Source organism: Capricornis sumatraensis, chromosome 12 (genome assembly GCF_032405125.1).
Source record: "Capricornis sumatraensis isolate serow.1 chromosome 12, serow.2, whole genome shotgun sequence".
Lineage (NCBI taxonomy): Eukaryota > Metazoa > Chordata > Mammalia > Artiodactyla > Bovidae > Capricornis > Capricornis sumatraensis.
This window is the reverse complement of record NC_091080.1, coordinates 94512437-94528730: the sequence shown is the minus strand read 5'-3', so window position 1 is coordinate 94528730 and position 16294 is coordinate 94512437. Positions and strand designations below refer to the sequence as shown.

At 62.4% G+C, this 16294-nt stretch overlaps 1 protein-coding gene across 3 annotated transcripts in view; it reads right to left on the bottom strand.

Moving 5' to 3' along the window:
- The window catches only part of MCF2L (MCF.2 cell line derived transforming sequence like), a 94284-nt gene extending 81348 nt beyond the window's left edge, over nt 1-12936 (bottom strand). For all 3 annotated transcript variants that reach the window (XR_011145784.1, XM_068984483.1, XM_068984484.1), the window contains exons 1-2: nt 12905-12936; nt 9530-9702 (exon numbers count right to left, since the gene is read on the bottom strand). Coding sequence is in view for 2 of the 3 variants with exons in the window: in XM_068984483.1 (XP_068840584.1) it covers nt 9530-9698 (169 nt within the window). In the remaining variant the exon portion in view is untranslated. The remainder of the gene's footprint in view (nt 1-9529; nt 9703-12904) is intronic.
- Nucleotides 12937-16294: the final 3358 nt, after the last annotated feature.

The following is a 16294-nucleotide window of genomic DNA, read 5'->3' as shown; positions in this document are numbered from 1 at the left end:
CAATGGGTGTAATAGGTTCAGACTATTCAAACTAACCTGTTTCCTACAGAGTGACTTGTGGCAGTCTGTGCTTTTTAAGAAATGTTTCTTCGCCTCTAGTTTTCAGACATTCGACTCTATGTCTTGGTGTGGTTTGGGGGAAGTTTATTCTAACTGGGGTTCTATCACCTTCTTAAATGTTTGGGTCTGTGTCTTCGGCAGTCTCCTGGCTTTATTTGAGTATTCCCAGCCCGGCCCCCTTCTCTCCTGCAACTCCAAGGACGAGAAGGTCAGGTCACGGAGATGCCCTCGGCTCCCCGGGCTCCTGGGTTTCCCTTCAGCCTCTGTCCTCCGTGGTGTTCAGGGGGTGGTTTATCTTCAGGTTCACAAATTCTTCCTGCTGTCCTCTCCCTTCCGTTGTTGAGCCCACCGACCGGGATTCTTTCTTTCATTGCTGTATTTTCATTTCCGAAATTTCCATTTTCTTCCATCTTCTATTTCTTTGCTGAGATTTCTCAGTTTTCCCTTTTCCAGCAACGCGTTCTGTGCCGGCGGCTTCGACCTGCCTGTCGGGTGGCCCTGCCGTCTCTTGAGTCAGGTGGCCCTGCCGTCTCTTGCGTCGGGCGGCCCCGCCTCTGTTGACATCTCTCGCCTTTTCTCTTTCAGTTTGAGATTTTCCTGGTTCCTGACGTGACAATCGGTTATTGGAGGAAATGTGGGGCTTTGGTGTACGTTATGAAACTCCTGAGTTTTAGAAAAATCTGTCGTGGCTGACTTCCTCTGGGTGCCGGCAGCCTCTCGTTACTGCTGCGGGTGGGGGGTCCTGGTTCCTGCTGAGGTGGCGGTCCAGGCTCCCCACGAGGCCTCCTCTGAGCCCCAGGGCGGGGGCTTGGGGCTCCGCGCTCTGCTCCCCACGTCCCACTGTCCCGGTGGGGGCGGCCTCGTCCCGGGGCGGCGGGCAAGTCCTGGGCCCACGAGGCCTCCTCTGAGCCCCAGGGCGGGGGCGCGTCCAGGCTCCCATGAGGCCTCCCTGCGTGCTCTGCACCCACCTCGTGTCGGCGTTGGGACGGGACCCGTCATCACTCGCGGGCGCAGGGGGGCCTCGTGCACCCCACCACGGTGCAGGCAGGAGGCTGGGGTCCTCCGCTCCCGGGGTCTGGCGGGCAGAGGGCAGTGTCCCCACGGGGTCTGGCAGGGCGGAGCAGGGCCGTCCAGAGGCTCAGCCCTTCCTGCCCGGGTCCTGGGGGAGACGGCAGGTCTGGGGGGGAGTTCCCAGCTGCAGGTCCCCCGGCGCCAGCCTGGACCACCGTGTCCTTCCCGGGTGGTCTCCTCCGTCTCAGAGCCTCTCAGCTCCCTCACAGGTATGGCTCAGGGGTCTGTCCTTAGGGTGGGACCAGGGGGAGGTCCCCCTGGCCCATCTCCCCGCAGTGGGCTTTCGTGGGTTAAGTTTTACAGCGACCTCAGCGCACAGGCATCTCTTCTGACCCAACAGCCCTGAACACACACCTCCTCCGGGCCTGGGTGAGTTCATTGAGAAAAACTCCAGACAGCAGAGGGGGCTGCCTCTCAATTCCCACATAAGAGGGGCCCTGCCCTGGGGGGGGGCTGACCTTGACCAGGGCCCTGACCTCGCGGACCTTAAGGAAGCCTCTGGCCCGCGTCACAGCAAAGTCCCAGGAGCTGGGACAGGCACAGCTCTCTTCCTCTGAGCGGCGGGAGTAAAGCCGTGACCTGCCTTTCTTGTCTGCTTCCGGCCCGTCTTCACAATGCTCCATTTGTTCCGGCAGAACATGGGCGCTCACACAGACTTACAGTCTGCCGACTCATCTGCTGGCAGGGTCTCCAGCTAGTAATCAGGCTTCTGCGGGCCACAGCCATGACTAGTTTACTTACTTTGAGAGTAACGCTCCTGTCATTTTTATTGGAAGAAGAAGAAAAATGATTTTAGGGACATCTGTTGGAGGACGCTGGCCGGCGTTCATTAGAGACAGTTCACTGCGGAGCAAAATGTGCCTGCTTCCATCCTGACACTTCAGATGAAAAGGGATGAAACTGTGGTGTCAGTCACGAGAAGCTCGGGAATCTCAGCAAACACAGATGGGATGGTATTAACGTTTCGAGGAGAAGTCCCCTCAGACCATGATGCCAGGAAGAGAGAAGGTGGCCCCCGGGTGAGCTCAGGTACTCTGCAGGGAACAGCTGCAGGTGCCCACCTGGGACCCACCTGGAGCCGCCGGAGGGGTCCTGGGTTTGAAGAATTAAAAACACGGCAGGTACCCGTGTCAGTGAGCCACGGTCCTGCCCACGCACACGCCTGGGCCTCGTCTTCGTACGCCTAAGAAGAAGGTTGGCACCGACCCAGTTACCTCTTTTAGCCACCTCACGTACTGTGTGTATACACCTGCCAGACGTCTTCCATCGCAGCCCGTGTGCAGGACCAGCCAGCACCACGCCTGCAGACGACCTGCCCACGCAGCGCGGCCCCGGTGGAGACAACAGTGTGGGAGGCAAGGCTGCGGTTCCCGCCTGCAGACGCGTCACCCCAGCTTCCAACACACCTCGAAAGAAGAGCCCCCAAAGACAGAGGGCAGAGTCACCGCCTCCCACGAGAAGCATTTAGAAGGGAGACTTCAACTTCAGAGGTTTACAGGAGAGAGGCTACCGGGAGAGCAGCCCCGCTGCCCCCCACTGGCGTGGCACCCGCGCCGTGACGGACGGACCAATAACGTCGCTGTTACTGTCAACCAGGCCTTCAGTTTTCGCCACAGCTCACTCTCCGTGTTAGCAGTTGCTGAGTTTGAACAAACCACGAGGTCACGCACCCACCATTATAGGATCATGGAAGCCGGTTTCACTGGCCTGGAGCCCCGTGGCCCCCAGGCCGCTCTGATGCCACACCCCCCGATGCGGCCCCTCCCGGGGGACACAGCGGGAGGCGGTGACCCACCCTCACATCGCGCTCGCTCGCGCTCCATCCCCTCAGTTACCTGGTCCTAACCCCATACCCCCGATGCCCACGGAGCCCGCTGCAGCCTGAAAGGAAACACAGCCTTAGAAACACACCCATCAGGAAGGCACAGGTGCCCTCCAGCTTCCAGAGACAAGTTCTATTCTGAGACGCTCCCTGGGGGGTGTCATCAGCCCCGGTCACCGAGGGACTGTGCCCACTTGCCCCACAAGCCAGCCCTGCCAGGGCCTCCAGTGTCCTCGGCGGGGTCAGCGACTTGGCGACTAAAAGCATCAGCAGCAACACCTCCTTTTACTGCACTTTGCAGACACTGCATTGTTTACAGATTGAAGGTTTGTGGCAACCCTGGGTAGTCAGAGGATAATTGCCACTTTTTAGCAATAAAGTATTTTTAAAGTATACTTTTTTTCATTCAGACAGAACACTATCACACACTTAACAGACTGCAGCGGAGCATAAGCGGCGTTTACAGACACTGGGAAACCAAGATACTCACGTGATGCTCCTCACCGAGATATGCGCTTTATTGTGGTTGGTCTGGAGCTGAACCCACAATATCTCTGAGGTCTACGTGTATGTAAATTATGCCTAAATAAGCTGGTATGTGCCAAGCTACATTCGCACGCACACTGGCCCCTCCTGGAAGGTGTCCAGCTTGTCACACGTCACTTTCTCCTACTTTGCCTGCAGCAACCCAGAAGCTGACGGAGAAACTCACAGAGTGCTGGGCTCACCCAGGAGCCACCCGGAGCGGAAGGGTGCTCGGCGTGCAAACTCTCCCGGGTGTGAGCTCGCCTGCGTGTGGACTCACTCGGCCACGTGTGAACTCACTTGCTCGCGTGTAAACTCACTCGCCCGTGTGTGGACTCGCCCGCGTGACTCTCGGGTCGGTGCACAAGCCCGTGTCTCAAGGCCTCCTGGGACCCTCAGTCCCGTTGAGAAGGAGACCCCACTCCCTGCTAAACTGAGCGCTCAGGCGTCCCGGCCACTGACCCGCCGCATCCTGCAGTTTCAGCCGCGAGCGCGAGGCGCGGCGGCCCAGCCTCGGCGGCTCAGCTGCGCCACCTGCTGGCCCGAGGGCGGCGGCAGAGGAGCTGGGGTCACGTGACCGCGCCGGGGGCGCCGTGCGGACCCGTCCCTCCCGCGTCCTCGGGACACTTGTCGACGAAAGTCGGGTCCGTGTGTCTGAGCCCAGGAACACCGCGCGGTAGACAGTGAGTGGGGGTGGCGAGCGACTGCCCGCAGGAGGGTCTGCTTGTCACGACGCGCGTGCCGCTGGGGCGAGGGTGCTGCCCGCGGCTGTGTCCCTGCCCCTCCCGCCTGCTTCCCGGGGGCCGCAGTCCTCAGAGCGGAAGACAAGCCCCCTTTCTGCCGTTCAGCGAGGTCCGCGGGTGCACGTGGAAATGCAGGCTCAAAGGTGATGCTTTTCTCCCACTTGCACAACGGGCCTGGGGCGGCCTCCCCGCCCCCGATTGGGGCTCCCACCTTCCGCTCCCGGGGCGGAGGCCCGCCCCCTCCAGGAAGGCCCCCACAGCCCCCCACCCCTCCTGCTGCACTGCGCCGCGGAGAGAGCAGGTCCGTCTGCGGGACCAGCGGCCAGGCTGCCGCGTAAGCCACACAAAGGTGGACGATCCATACTAAGCAGGATACAGCGCGATGGCAGGGCTGAGGCCAGGGATGCGTCAAGTTTCAAAGGGGCTGTTTCTGTTTAAACAGAGGCCCTTTCCTCCGAGACACTGGTTTGGGTTCCGGGATCTGTGGCCTCAGCCCTGCGGTGGACCCAAAGCTCCTAGATCTGCAGAAGCACAGGCACACCCGCCACCTCCCGGAGATTTTCCAAAAGGGCGTCTGGAAGACACTTCACCCCTCCCAAGGACGATCCCGACCCGCCCGCAGCTTCCCTTCCGTGTTCCCTCCTCTTGACTCCTCTAGAGCCCTTTAAACAGGAGTTTGAAAGAATTAACTTCAGAGAAACATGACCTCCAGCAGTAACCGTTGTCCTGCATGTGGGCTAAGAATTAAATATTTACAGCCTGCATTTTGCAGAAAAACGTGTAAGAAGTGGCCTCCTAGGGCAGCTGAATCACCAACATTTTCTAGCAAAACATTTCAGATTATTTTCAGATTAGGGGGAAGCTTTTTATCAATTTGAGGAAAATGACAAAACGCCCACGAGTTTCCTGCCACCAGGGAATAAACCACATGCCATCCCGTTCCTTCCTTTCCTCTCCCCAAAACACCTTCTTCCAAACAACCAGCATTAACTCGCAGGCTTTCCCCAGCGCCTAGCTGCACTCCATGGCGATGGCCAGCAGGAAGACCACGGGAGTCCTGGGGCCCGCCTAACAGAGTCCCACGGGCCCAGCGGCTTTGACAACAGCGTCTGTTCTCGCGGAGCCGCCAGCCGGAAATCCAAGATCAAGGAGCCGACAGGCAGCTCGTCTGAGGCCCCAAGAGGGCTGGCCAGTTCTCGTCCAGCTCTGGGGAGACGGGGCACGGGGCAGGGGAGGAGCCCACTTACGTCACTGTCTTTGTGACCCCCGTTCACAAACCCCGGGGTCTCCTGGCCCTTGGCTAACAGACGCCCTGCTCCCCAAGTGGCTCGACTCGGCCAGTCCTTCACCCTCTCACTGACCACACGTTTGTAGTGAGTGAGCGTCTGCATTCTTATGAGGTCCCCGCCCCTCAAGCGTCTTTGTCATCTGCACCCACTGAGGTCCGCGCGCTTGTGCTGTGAAGGTCCCTGGGTTTGATAGACATACAGTGTCCCGAGTCCACCGCACAGCCGTGCAGACCGGCTCCCCTGCCCTGGGGTCCTCTCTGCTTGCTTCCTTTCCATTCTGAACAGCATCACCACCCGGACAGACCACAGTTGTTTATCCGTCACCTGCGGCAGGGTGGCACCGAGTCTGGCCGCTCAGCATAAAGCTGCCCTAGGCCCCCGGGTGCGGGTTCCGTGCAGCCATGAGTTTTCGGCGCGTCCTGGTGAATACGTAAGCTGTGGGTCGTGTGGTGAGTTTCGTGTTGGAAGAAGCGGCTTTGAAGTGGCCGCAGGGTCTTGCACCCCCAGCTCACTCACCCTGACAGGTTCCCGCAGCTCGGCATCTCCAGGCGGCATCCAGCGGAGAGGACGTCAGGAAACTGGGCTCCCGAGGAAAGGCAAGCCTGGCAGGAGGAAGCCAGGCAGGCACGGAGGCCGCGTCCCCGCCCTGCTTTCCGGGGGGCGGTGGACACGTCCCCCACGAATCCCGACCGGTGCGTGGCTGAGGCCCTACCTGCTTCCCAGGCTCCCGGGGGTTGGAGAGTTAAGCCGGGCAGGAGCTCTGGCTCGGCCCCCCGCTGTTTCCTGCAGAGATTTTGCTAATGCGCCCAAGAGCAGGCGCACGGTGACTGGCAGGTCCGTGTCCCACTTCCCGGCCTCCGGGTAGGCCTGCAGCACGGCCGGCGGCCTGCTGACGCACGTCAGCCAGGAAGGCGAGCGGCCCAAGGTCAGCACGGCCCCCAGCGGCCCCTGCGTCCAGGAGCCGGGTGCCTCCAGGTGCCGGCAGCCCAGAGTCGCTGCTGCAAGGCCGCTTAGATGGCGCCCTGGAGCCGGAGCGTGGCGGAGAGCAGGGAGCCCGCACACACTGGCCGGGGGCCACTCAGGCCAGCAACCCCCTTCCTGAGGCCAACTCGCGCCCACCCCCGCCGTGCGGAGGGTCACACCCCTGCCAGGCTCTTTCTAACACCCATCGGCTCCTGGTGCCAAGCGCAAGCCCCGAGGCCTGCGGGTCCTCGCCCCACACACACGGCTGAGAGCGGCTGAAGACGCACTCGGAGCAGAGTCGCTACAGCTTTTCTGTTAAGAAGGGAAAAAGCCCCAGAGTTCCTTGAAAGGTGAAAACTGTTCCGTTACTTTCGCGTCTGGTAACTGCTGGCCTGGTTGGACGGGAGAACCCTGGTCTCCAAGAGGCCCCAGGGATACGACTGCACCCAGAACTGGCCCCGACTGAGCTGACCGACCGCTGATGACGAGGGTCGGGGTCCCCGCCACGCAAGTGACGTTCCAGGGGGATCTTCCGTTCACAGCAGAGGCTTCAGACACAGGAGCGGTGGAACAGTGCAAGGCCTCCACGTGCACCCCGCCCTGCGTCTCTCCCCCCACGTGTGGTCTCAGGCGAACACAGACACCCTGCGTTCGTCTACATGCAAGCACGGGACAGCCAGCAGCTCTGGCTGCGACGCGGCTCACAGCCCTGCATTCAGAGGCCAACTCTGATTTGCGTCGGGTCGGCTGGGTGTCCAGCTGCTCCCCAGGCCTGGGGACCTCTCTTCTCCGCAGAGTCTCCGCGGGTCACGAGCAGCCCCTCGCAGCCTGCAGCGCGCCCCTCTCGCACCCCAGGGCCCCGTCCCTCTGCTCCTCGAGGCTATGCCGGGTCTCGGACCCTCAGGCCCCAGGGCAGCCCCCTCTGGGCCTGCTTCACCGCGAGGGCCCTGCTTCCTGGTGAGCCCCTCCGCCCCAGCTCCCAGGTGAGCGCCCAGAGACCCCTGCTCCTGCCCACTGACCTGTTGGAGCTCCCAAGCCAGCACCTGGTGCCACGCCCCCAGCCTGCAGGTGACCCCTCAAAGGCCCAGGAGAGCCCGGCCCTGCCCACACCAGCACGGGGCTGCCCTCGGTTCAGAGCTGTGTGCGCTCAGGACGCCCAGTGGACCCCGCCTGCCCGACACCTCAGTCTGTGGACAGCGGGCCCGGCCACCCTCCATGCGGGCTGCAGGGCCCCGCTGTCCTGTCAGCCACTCCCCACAGGTCCCGCTCAGCCCGCGACACACATGCCCATGAGTGCCCGTGACTGACCACGCACACGTGCGGGTGCCCCCTCCCCACGCGCGGCTTGTGCAGCTGGTGGCGGGTCAGGCTCACCCGTGTCTGTGCCACACGAGACAGGAGAGGCGGCCCCATCGGCTGACCTCAGACGCGAGTCTTGGAGACCCAGCGCCCCCCACCCGCCTCCCGGCACAGAGGCGGGTGAGCCAGGCCTCCTGGGCCCGCTGGCCGCAGCCCCTTCCCCTTAACCGCCCAGCTCTCCAGGGGTCCCGACTGCCTTCCCGTTTCCACCCTCAGAAAACAAAAAAGGTCCCAGCTGCAGGGGGCCAATCGAGAGGGGGCGAAAGTCACGACAGAGACTTCGGCCACTGGGAGGCACGGCGTTTCCTGCAGGGCATGGAGCTACTGGGCCGGTCTGCTTATTTAAGAAGAGAAGGAACGTGAATGATGAGAGACGCATGGGTCAGCTAAGCCCTGCTCCCCGAAGGAGCGGAAGTCACACAGAGACATCACACGGGTTGTTGGGCCCTTCAAGGCGTGGAGACGAGGAACACTGCACCTCAAACCCATTTCACGGTCCACTTAATTTCACAAGCAAACAATTGCATTTTAGAGTTGCAGGTGGTGCTGATGGAATGAATGAATGCTATTTCCCAGAGCGTGACTGAAGACGTCGCCAGGCTGAATGTCCAGATCGGATTTTAAAGCAGGCAAAACAGGACCACAAACAGACCACAGGGACACCGACGCAGTCACAGCTGCCACCGAAGCCTGCAGTTTATGCGCTGTTTTTCAAAGCAAAACCACAGCTTCTAAGAGTTTCGCATGAAAATTGCGTTTTAAAATGAACACTGCAAACCCTGACCGGATGGTCACTTTTGGAATACGTAGTTAGGAAGACACAGAAAGACTGAAAGTCCTGCTGTGTGATTCTTACATTCCAGGGAAATCTTATGCAATCAAGTGGTCTCCACGCACATGGAGAGAGAACAAGAGAACGAAACAGCAGAGACCCCGAGTCCACGCCGACGCGGGTCAGACAGAGACCCCAGGGAGGCAGCGGGGCCCGGGGGCCTGCAGGCCGAGGTGTGAGGAGGAGCCGAGGGGGCTCCTCTGGGTAGGGTGGCACCCAGAGCCAGGGGCGTCCACGGGCCCCGAGGGGCTGGTGCAGGCACAGGGTGGCCTCGGGGCGTGGGGGGGCTCTGCGGCCCCTCTGGACACGGCTCCTAGGAGAATGAAGACCCAGGGGCAAGGGGAAGACGGGCGCCGGAGCCACGCGGGAGGGGTACAGGGCAAGGGGGCTCGGGTGGGCTCAGGGGGGACACGCTTGGAAAGTCAGTACAATTACCTAAAAACTGGCTTCTGGAAACAAAATCCACAAAATCGATCTGTGAGCTAATCCAGTGAAGAAAAAGAGAAAGTACAGATACTCAAAATAAGAAACGAGAGGGGAAAGCAGTCTTGGAATAAGACGAGTTTAAAAACTGTCTTGCAAGCAATTACTCTGCATAACTATGTGATTCGGTTTGAAAACCTGGTAAAGTGGAGCCCTGGGCTCTAAACCCAGATGGCTTCCCGAGAGCTCACCAGAGCCAGCCTCAGCCTCACTGCCAGGAAGGCAAATGGGCAAGCGTGCACACTGACATCTCACCCACAGGCCTGGGCCCAGCAGGCCCACAAGTGCAGGCAGCCCCGGGGAGCTGCCGCCCAGACCCGGGATGCTGGTCCCCCAGGAGGCCCGAGGCCCCATCCGATCCCAAGGAGGCAGGTGGCCCTACCTGCGGGCGGGGGCGGCCCATCCGGCGGGTCTGGAACAAGCCTGATGACGTCAGGGACATCCACCCGAGGGTCGATGTCTTCCTCTTCGGCCTCCTGGGACCCTCGCGCGGAAGAAGCATCGTCACTTCCAGTTTTCTTGCAAAGGATGAGCCTCCAGCAGTCGAACATGAGTCTGCAGAGTGAAACACAGACCTTAGAAGGAAGACCAGGTCACGCTGCAAAGACGTCAGCCATGCTTCCTTGAACAAAACCCACATCACCACGTACAGCTTTTGGCAGTGTTTACTCTGAAATGGACGCAGGATATTTAAAATTCATTCTTCTCCAGATAATTTCTACTGTGTCCATGTTCAGGTAAACAAGTGGCTTCCTTTTATAACACTGGAATGGAAAAAAGCATCGTACAAACAAAAATGTTATTTACTTCTGCTGCATAAGAGAAATAAAAACCTAGATTTTCCCTTGACATTTGGGCTCTTGTTTCAAGGACAAAAATGCCCTTGGTTTCAATGTCACAGTAAAATTCACTGAACTGGCAAACTTTCAAAACCAATGCCACCTGGGCCGGAAACATCTCCAATCCCCAGGTAAAGAATGCTGTCCGAGGGCCAGGACAAACACTCGGGTCTTATTCCTCCAGTGGAAGTCTGGCAAAGAAACTCGAATCAAGTCTTTGGGAGGCAACCCTGGATTTAAAGAGGCAGCGAGTGACTACACCTCGACGGAGGCCACAGGACGTCGTCTGCCGGAGATGCCCGCCTCCGGGAGGCAACCCCCCACAGCCCCCTCGCCACTGTCTTCGGGCATATTCGTGGCTCATTACGGTTCCCCAGGCGGCACCAGCGGTGAAGAGCTCGCCTGCCGGTGCGAGAGATGTAAGAGACGTGGGTTCGATCCCTGGGTCAGGAAGGTCCCCCGGAGGAGGGCATGGCAGCCCCCTCCGGCGTTCTTCTCATTTTAAACCATCGGTTTCAAGTCTATCCTGTGAATGGACGCCAAGGATTCCACAATCATGAAAACTGGAGCACACGACTGATCAAAGGAAAGTGAACGCAGCTAGACAGCAAACATACTTACAAACAGTGTGTGTTTACGTACCCCGCCAGGCTCCTCTGTCCACAGGATTTCCCAGGCAAGAATACTGGAGTGGGGCGCCACCCCCTCCTCCCACTCCAGCGCTCTTGCCTGGGGAATCCCGTGGACACAGGAGCCTGGTGGGCTACAGGCCACCAGGTTGCAAAGAGTCGGACACGACTGAAGCGACCTAGCGTGCACACACACGGCCTTCGTTTCCCCTGTTGGCTTATGTCTGGCTGGGCCCCTTCCATAAATTCTGCTTGTGGCCCCACAGCAGCGGCTTGACCTGCTTGGTCGTTGGGGGCGCTCACACCCACCACGCTGTCCAGGGCATCAGGGAGGGAGGGGGGGCTGTCCGGCTGGATTCCGGGAACCGGTGACCCCCAGGGAGGTCCGGTCTCCACCTCCTCCCCACGCCTGTCCCTCCCTGCCCTTCAGGCCCAGTCTGTGGGACGACACTGGGGCCTTTCCCCCGGGAGTAGCCTGCGCTGTGTCCCGTCGCCAGCGCTAAGCTCTGAGTGAGAAACGGGCCAGTGAGGAGGGGAACGGCGTGGAGACGCTCGGCGCTGGGCGGCTACGCTCTTCACTGTCCCCACCTGCGCCTTCCTATCTGACTTGTTCCGATGTCTGTGGTTGCTCACTCAACTCGGTAATGTGAATACAGTTCCTCGCTTTTGCAACAGATCAGACTGAACGCCCCCAGCAGTGACCTACACCCACACTGACATGTTACCCACTGGGGCGCAAGCTCTGCAGATGAGCCCTGGGCCGCTCCTGGGTCACCTCCGTGGAGCTGTGTAGCGACTGGTCCTCTGGGCTCCGCAGGGATGCTGGGAGGTTCTGGGGGAGGCGTCTGGTTTCCTGGGGATGACGGCGCTGCCTGACGCTGGATGAGGTGCTTCTGGCCACAGAGTCAAGGTCCGGCTCTGGGTTTCCAAGAGTTCCTTGGTAACGGCCACAGGGTGTCCGGGAGACTGTCGCGGGCTTGAAGTCCCGAACGTTTTACTTGGGGAGGCCCAGAGGAAAAGGGCACGGCGTCCCCGCGGGGAAGGTACCGGAGCACAGGCTCCACGGGTGGCTGGGCGGTCCGGCCGGCCACCCCACGCTGACCACACAGCGTGCCTTCTCTGGGAGCGGGCTTGGCCGCCACCCGCCTTCTCCAGGGAGGGGTGGACCGAGCATCCCTTGAGCGGCTCCAGACCCTCAGGCAGGTCCAGGTTGCGGCTGGCACTCAGCCAGCATCTCCCGCCTGTCAGGGAAGAGCATCACCCCGGCTCTCCTGGGCTCAGGCGAGGGTGGAATGAGTGAATCTGAGAACGAGAGGCTGAGCTGAGTGTGGAGCAGAGTGATTGTCTCCTCACTGTTTCTCTTCTCCCGGAGCCTCTCAGCAGCAGATCAGCTAAGCTGATGGCCAGGTGCCACCACCAGAGCAGTTCATCCCGTTCACACAAACGCTCCAGTAACCTCTCTCTCAACTTCTGGCTTCACGCCTTTTTACGAAAGGTATGTGGGTTCCTAACAGCAGGAAGCTCTTCCGTCCCAGCGACCTTCATCCCGCTTCCAATCACCATGATGCTGCTTCCCGGGTAAATCTCCCAGTTTCACAGCTGAGCCCCAAACGCAGAAAAAACCTGAATGGTGATCCGGACGCCGATTCCAGCCACAGCCCGAGGTCAGGAGGCGCCCGGCTGTGGCAGGGCTGGGAGGGAAGAGGCTCCGACTAGGGAGAAGGACCGGCTTCGGGCTGCATCTGGGGCAGAGATGTCCTCAGAGCGCTGAGCTCCGCAAACAGGTGGCCCCTGCGCCCTCTTCCTGATCCGTGGGTCTCCCGGAGAGAAAGGCGCCCAGAGCTGGGGTCAGTCACAAGGAGAGTGGTGCCCAGGCTTCTGGCGTGGAAGGCCCGCCACTCTCGCCAGCCTTCCCCTGGATCGCTGCTGGGGGGCCGTCACAGGTGGGGTTGCCGAGGCCACAGCTGCATCCAGGTCCTGGCCAGACGGTGAGCCTGGGGCCTGGGGGGTGCACCCCGCCCTGAGGGACTCAAGTGCTGAAACACAGCCAAGCCCCTCTTCCTGCCCCTCTGGACTGACTCACCCGGAGCACCTGCCCTCCTGGCCGCCCACCGGGGCCCACGGGCAGCATCTGCCTGTCCGTCCCCCCGCCGCAGCGGGTCCAGGAGCTGGGAGCAAAGCTCAGAACTCAGGTCCCCGAACCCGCTCTGGGCCGGCCACTGGGTCAGATCTGCACTTTAGGAGACCCTCCACCGCGAGGTCTCCCTCAGGGGGCCACCCGTCACCTACCTGTCCAGTGGGGTCCCCCGTCCCCTGGGAGGGACTCACATTCTCCAGCGCCAGCACCCCCGGACACACATCTATTTTTGTGGCCTGGCCCCTCCCAGTGGTCACACATCCTGGGGCCTCCCACGGCCGCCCCCACACATCCTGCCGAGCCTCAGGGTCACCTTAACCCCTTCCCTGTCCAGGGCAGGCTGGAGGTCCCTTAGGGGCAGGGTGGGAAGCTTCCAGTAAAGCTAAGAGGCTGCACCTGCTCCAGAAAAGTCTCCTTCCGGCCAACTGGAGCAGGCTCCTGTTTAAGCGTCCAGCGCTGCAGAGAACGGAAGGTGGGTTTTAAAAACTAGCAGGAACACAGTTTAGAGTTGAAAGAGCAAAGGGCCTTGTTTTTAAACTGCTGAGTCTTACTTTTCCGCTGCCAGTTTGAAAAGCAAAACAGCCAGACAGGGGCCTGGAAGCCCAGGTTCAGCCAGCCGCCCTCAGCGGCCCCGCCTGGCCCGGCGCCTGCTGGGGGTCTGGACGCCGGGGTGCGGCCCTGGGAGGGGCCGGGCAGTGACACCTGTCCGCGGGAGGACCCCGGCCCGACAGTGGGGGGCGTCCCGCACGTGGAGCCCGCGCTCCCGCTCTGGCGGCGGCCCCTGGACACCGCGCAGCGGCCCCGCTCCGCCCCGGCCGGTCCCGGGGCTCCCTGGGGTCGCACGCGGGCGGGACGCGATGGGAGCGCGCAGACCGGTCACGGAGGCGATCGGAGCACGCAGACCGGGCACCGGCCTCCGGGACGCTGAGTCCGCGCCCCCCCCCTCCGTCGGCCCCTCTCCCGGGCCCTCCCCGCCTCCCCCACCCGCGCCCACCGCCCACGCTTCCCGCCCCCACACACCTGCCGTGGGACGTCCTCCCGGCCCGGTCCTCCACCCGCAGGTGCGCGGACGCCCCTCCTCCCCGGCCTGGGGGAGGGGAGGGGAGGGGAGGGGAGGGGGAGGGCTGCGGGGCGGCGGCGAGGACGGTGGGGGAGGGGACCGCGCGGAGGGAGAGGGCGGAGCGCCAGGGACGACGGCTGAGGGTCTGCGCCGAGGGAGGGGGCGGGGAGGCGCCCGGCCCCGCCCCGCAGCCTGTGTCCCCATCACCGTCACCCGCTCCGCCTGCACGGAGCAGGCGGTCTGCTGTCCGGGCTCGGGGTGTGCAGGCCCCAGGGCAGGGCCGTGCAGCTGCGGGAGGGCCCCCTTTTTTGCAAGAAAAGGAAAGGGACCGGTCTTCTCCCTTGTGGGTTCCCCTTGTTCAGGGAAACTCAAGTTCCCCAGTAGAACTCGGGACGTTGAGGTGCACAGGCTGACACGTCCCCAGTGTTGCTCTAGGTGTAAACTTTATTTTAGCTGGCGCTTTCAAACGTCTGCATTTTGTGGGCGACACCGGGAAATCGGAGTAAGGCCAGCACAGAGCCCTGTCGGGAGGGCAGTAGGCACAACCCCAAGGCTCCAGGGGGCCCCACGCCAGGAGCCCCATACCCGCCCCGGGGCGCCCCTCCAGGCCTGAGGGGAGGGCGCGCCGGCCTCTGCAGGGCTTTCCTCCTCCAAGTGCGGTCCCCACCACCCTGCATGGCCTCCCTGTCAGCCCCCCCGCTTAGCCAACGCCCCGGAGCCCAGGCGGGGCGGCCAGGCCCCCGGCGGTAGGCACGGCTGAGCCAGGGCTGCCGAGTGGACAGGACCCCGCACATGCTCAGAGGCAGGGCTGCCGCGGGGAGGAGGCTGGCCGGAGTGGACAGTGAAGTGAAGGCAGGACCTTCCTCAGATGGACGGCTTCTTTCCCGGAGCGAGCGGGGATGGGAAGGCCCCAGGACCCTGGCAGAGTCAGGGCGGAGGCGGGGGCCTCTCCTCTGAGGGCCGGGTGGATGTGCGGGCCTGAGGGCCTGACCCGCTCGGTGGGGCCTTTCCCGTGACCGCAGGGACCCGGGGTCCTGGGGGTGCTCTCCAGGGGCCGTGCTGAGTGTCGCTGGAGCCCTGAGGGCCCGAGGGGGGCGCCCGGCCGGCCTGCCCGGAGGACGGGCAGCGCTCAGTGACCCCACGACCCCAGTCAGGTCTGCAGGCCCAGCACTGCCCCCAGGCGGGCGTCCCATGGAGGGTCCCAAGGCCCACCTCGGCCACAAGCACTGGGACCGGGGAGCCTCTCCCACGGCGGGGAGGCCTCCAGCCTTGGGACGTGGTCGCTGGCCCAGGAGGACACGGAGGACAAAGGCCCAAGACGCCTGTGCACTCGGAGACGGCTGGTGCTGATTCAAGTCTTCCGACTCCGAGGCGAATCCCAGAACAAAAGCTGGGGCGCCCTGCTGGCCAGGGGCCGAGGGCCAGGCCAGGCCTTTGTGCAGCTCTGGAGGCTTGGGGAATCATCATCACAATCAGGGCTCTGGGAGGGCTCTGCGGAGGACCTGCTGCTCCCGCTGGGGTCAACCCCTCCCGAGGGCGTGGGCAGAGGTGGGCAGGCGGCCCGGAGCCCCGCGGGCCTGGGGCTGCGTCTCTGCCTGGTCACCGTGCCCTTGGCCCTTCAGGGAGTTGGGGACTTCGCCGTTTGCGGTGAATTCCTCTGTGGAAAGCCTCTTGCTCCCACAAAGAAGTCTGTGTTACGGGAAGTAATCCCAAGTGGCTCAATGGGTAAAGAATCCGCCTGCAAGGCAGGAGACTTGGGTTCGATCCCTGGGTCAGGAAGATCACCCCCCCACCCACCGCATTCTTGCCTGGAGAATCCCATGCACCGAGGAGCCTGGTGGGCTACGGCCCACGGGGTCGCAGAGGGTTGGATGGACGGAAGCGACGGAGCACACACGTGACACCCGAGTGGGGGTGCCGCCCCGCTCCCAATAGCCTGGGCTCCCCTGAGCCCCTCAGCGCCTGCCTCTGCCCTCTGGGTCCAGGTCAGGAGGGGCATGCAGGAGGCTGGGGGGGGGCCTGGTCCTCTGGAGTTCTGAGGTGACCCTGGGGCATGACAGGGGGTTTCCTCCCACGTACCTGGGGCCTCAGAGAGCCGACCTGCTGGGGGAGACACGGGCGCCCCAGGCTCCAGCAGCCATGGCCTCATTGCCCGCCCACCCTGAGCTGCAGCTCCTCAGCGCTCATTTCTTGGCTGCTGGCCGACCCTGCCCCACGGCTTTCCTCTGGGAAGCCAAAGGCAGGGCTACCAGGTGACCCTCCAGTCTCCAAGGAATGCTGCTGGGTGGGCGGGCGGGGCCCTGAGCCTCCAGCCTGGGGTTCATTCAGGCAGCAATGGGGCCCCAGGCCCACGCTGGCCGCTGGGCAGTTCACCTTGTCCAGGCGGGGCCCCGGGGCCCCCGGAGCTCACCCCCAGTGTGGAGTCAGGCTGTGAACACTAATCAGATGGGGGAAGGAGGTGCTTAGCACCCGGCCCAGTGTG